The 4,012-nt window shown below is 34.4% G+C and overlaps 1 protein-coding gene across 1 annotated transcript in view; it reads right to left on the reverse strand.

The window, feature by feature from the left end:
- Window positions 1–4,012, reverse strand: part of ANKRD17 (ankyrin repeat domain 17) — a 123,206-nt gene that overhangs the window by 39,837 nt on the left and 79,357 nt on the right. The window contains exons 22-24 of the mRNA XM_012659838.1: window positions 2,967–3,414; window positions 2,327–2,482; window positions 168–317 (exon numbers count right to left, since the gene is read on the reverse strand). Coding sequence (XP_012515292.1) covers window positions 168–317; window positions 2,327–2,482; window positions 2,967–3,414 — 754 coding nt within the window. The remainder of the gene's footprint in view (window positions 1–167; window positions 318–2,326; window positions 2,483–2,966; window positions 3,415–4,012) is intronic.

Raw genomic sequence — 4,012 nt, forward strand, 5'->3', positions numbered from 1 at the left:
AGAAAAAAGAAACTGTAAAGGTTATCTTCTCAAACACTAATAAAACTCCCATATAAAAAAAGTATACTATTAAACAAAGTTCCATTGAAAACTCAAGTGGACATATTTCGTTAAGCTATAGTGCAATACAACAGAAAGGAAGAAAACATTAAGAGACAAAGTTTTGCCTTATAGTTATTATCCGGTCTCCTGTCTTGTCTTTCTGCTTATCGATATCTATGTGTGCACCAGTGAATTCCCGAATAGCATTGATATTACAGCCTCCTCTTCCAATCACTCTGGATATCACAGTTGATGGAACAGATACTTTCTTTGACCTATTTAAAAGTAGTAAAGATAAATTAAGATAAATCATTAATATTAGTAGTTGTGACTTAAGAAAGAGGAAAAAGTATTACTAAAATGTTTTTCTATAAATACAGAATAGATTATCGTTAAATAAGCTCTTTTATCTACTCTTAATCTACACGAACAGACAAAAGGCAATTGGGAGCAATGGACAAGTAGACAGTTACATTTTACTATAGCTTCTCATCTCATTATCAAAGATGGTTTGCTTGATTATTATCCTTCACTTATATCTGTAAAGCACATATTATGTAGGCATGCACTGTGCTAATGCAGATACTAATGGCAAATAAGACAGGCATGAGTTCCTGCTCACATACATTAACTATGTAGATACAAAATAACAAAAACTACACCACCATGTCATGAGTGTTCTCATAGGGTATCATGAAGACACACTGGTCAGAGCATTTAATCTAGCCCAAAGAGTCAAAAAAGGTTTCTCATGGGTACATTTTTGGTGTTTTACTCACATTCTCCTTTTTATCCTCTAATACATAGCTGAAAGAATGACATTAAAAATTTATCATTTCCCTTCCTTCCTCTAGAGGCATTAAAATGACTGTCCACAAATATGAAAACTTGCTAAAGGACATTTCGTAATGTGAGGAAATAGAAAAGCTTACTAGAGTTTTTAAAAAACAAAACACTTAAAAAATTACATTTTAATTTTAAACATTCAGGTCCAGGAAAGGTAGATATAAATCTCTGATAAGCCAATAAAAGAATACTTCTAAAAGAAATATAGCATAGTTCTCAAAGAGAATCATTTATGCTTAAACAAACAAGTAAATTATTTATTTAGAATGCCAGATGAAGTATTAAATTAATATGTCATATTTTTAAAAAAGTAAGGCATGATTCCTGCCATTTTATATACAGAACTAAGTTTCTTGACAACTCTTTTTTCCCTAAAGGGCATGATCAGCCAATAATCATTATTATTTCCAAATTAGTTAAGAATTTCTTACATATCACGATATTAAATGCATATAGAAAAACTAAATTATCTCACTCTTGTATAGAGAATACTCTGATGATATGATTTCTATTAGTTCAATAGAGTGTGTATATAAATGAGTGTGTGTGGATTACGCCAGTCATCCCTAGCACTTGGGGAGGCTGAGGAAGGAGGATCACTTGAGGCCAGGAGTTTGAGGCCAGCCTGGGGAACATAGCGAGACCCCATCTCTAATAAAAAAATGTTTTCTTTAAACAACATTATCTGTGCGTGGTGGTATGCGCCTGTAGTCCTAGCTACTCGGGAGGCTGAGGCATGAGGATGGCTTAAGCCTAGGAGTTCGAGGTTACAATGAGCTATGATCACGCCACTGTACTCCAGCCTGGGCAAGAGAAAACCTTGTCTTAAAAAAACACAAATAAACAAAACAAAACAAGAGAGTATAAGGGATTACATCCTTTCTGGGGCTGAGGTATCTTATCTCCTTTTAAGTTTCCGGGATATTGTATTCCCACTCTTTGAAACATATTTTAAAAATCCTAAGCAAAATAAAATATTTTTATCCTGAAACCCTAAAGGTATGCCATGATTAAAAACAGGATTAGGTCAATAAGTTAAAACCAGTTCTTATTCATTCTTCAAATGTTTACAAGAGGCTTATGTAATACTTACACTAACATGTACTGATGTCTTCATACTGGGCTCTGGGATTACAAAGTTGAACGAGATACAATCTAAACTAGTTCTTCAGAAACTCTAATACTCATGGGGACCAAATACATACCTAACGTTTTATGTAAAATCTCGCAATTTTTAAAGTATTAATATATAATTTTTATTCATCTAAAATGTGGTGTAGCTCGTCTCTGTTGGCCAGATTTAGCCTTGAGCCAACAGTTCGTTTGCAACCTTTAGAATAGGAGAGGGAATTGTAAGGTAAACAACACTTCACCACTATGATATATAGCACATAAAAAGAATGAGGGAAAAAAAAAAATCAAAGAAATAATTACTCACCTTCTTACAACTTCTTTCCATCCTTCTTCCCTCTTTTGCCCACGCTTAGGACTTGCTACCGTTAACTTCCCATTTGGAGAGGAAAGAGGAGATGGACCAGATTTTGTGCACGTGGATAGAGAATTACTGGTCCCTTCACTGATAGTCTCTGACAATCTTTAACAGAGGGAGGAAAAGTACATTAAATATACAAATGTACAATTTTTAAATGATAAAGGTAATCTATTACATAATTTTTATTTTTAGATTAAATATGGTGAACAAATAAGGATCTTATTTTTCACTTCTCTTTAATACTTAGCATATAATACGAAGAGCCGATTTTAAGAAGATACTATCTAGGGGACAGATTTAGCAAGAGTTGAATCACAATAAAAATCCCTGTGAAACCACAATCAATACTTTTTATGAGTTAAGTTTAACATCCAAAAGGAAGAGATTACATAGTAAAAATGTGATCTCTCATTAATACAAAAACCTAAAATATAGGTTATTTTTCAATTCAGTTGAAAGTACGCCTCCAGCACAAAGAAAAATCCTTATCTTGCAAGTTGCTAATTCACTTCCTTTACCAAAAAATTCATCAACAAGGTATTTTATGATGATACTATAAACAGTAAAAATAAAAATTGGAACTAACTTTATTGAAGCCTTGCCAGGAACAGATTTTCTCTCCTCCTTTGAAAATGTAACGAGAACTGATGGCTGCTTCTTGCTGCTCACAGTGGTAGTGACCACAACTGGTGCATGATTGTCACTCTTCCTGCTGCCGTTGCTATTACTGCTTTCATCGCTACAGCTTGAAATCCTCATGTTGTCACTGTCCCCACTCTCACTGGTACTGCTGCTCTTGGACTCTCCATTCGCTTTCTCTGGCTGACTGTATGAAATTGGTAGTGGATCATCAAATATAATTTGAACGTTTTCTGGAGTAATTTTATTTTTCCTGTTTTTCCTCTTTGAACTTGTTGTAGTTATGGTATTATTTCTTTTGCCATGGGAACCTGCCAAAGTTGTCCAGGTTGCAGATATACCTATGGTAGTAGTGGTTGTGGCACTTGGAGGCTCCGTCAAGACTTCAGGCTCATCTGTAAAAGTTGCAGTACTGAATTAGCAAGTTCTAAGTGTTCCCAGAATATACTTAGCAAAGAAAAGAAAAACCCAATACAGTTACTTCACTATTATTAGATATAAAATCATCAGTTATTCCAGCATTTGTTGGTAATGAAGTGAATATGACCGATCTATTCTCTTCTCTGTCCCGAAGTCCTATTCAAAACAGAGCAGATAACACAAAAATCAGAGGCGTTCATATACACCAACAGCAGTCATACCGAGAACCAAATCAAAGACTCAATTCCCTTCAAAATAGCAACAAAGAAAATAAAGTATCTAGGAATATATTTAACTAAGGAGGTAAAACACATCTACAGGGAGAACTATGAAACACTGAGGAAGGAAATAGCAGAGGACGTAAACAGGTGGAAAACCATACCATGCTCGTGGGTCAGCAGAATCAACATCGTTAAGATGTCTATATTACCCAAAGTGATCTACAGATTCAATGCAATCCCTATTAAAATAACAATATCATTCTTCACAGATGTAGAAAAATTAATTTCACACTTTGTATGGAACCAGAGAAGACCCCGCATAGCAAAAACAATTCTAGGCAATAAAAACAAA

The sequence above is a fragment of the Propithecus coquereli genome, unplaced genomic scaffold (assembly GCF_000956105.1).
Source record: "Propithecus coquereli isolate 6110/MARCELLA unplaced genomic scaffold, Pcoq_1.0 Scaffold64, whole genome shotgun sequence".
In the NCBI taxonomy this organism is placed as follows: domain Eukaryota; kingdom Metazoa; phylum Chordata; class Mammalia; order Primates; family Indriidae; genus Propithecus; species Propithecus coquereli.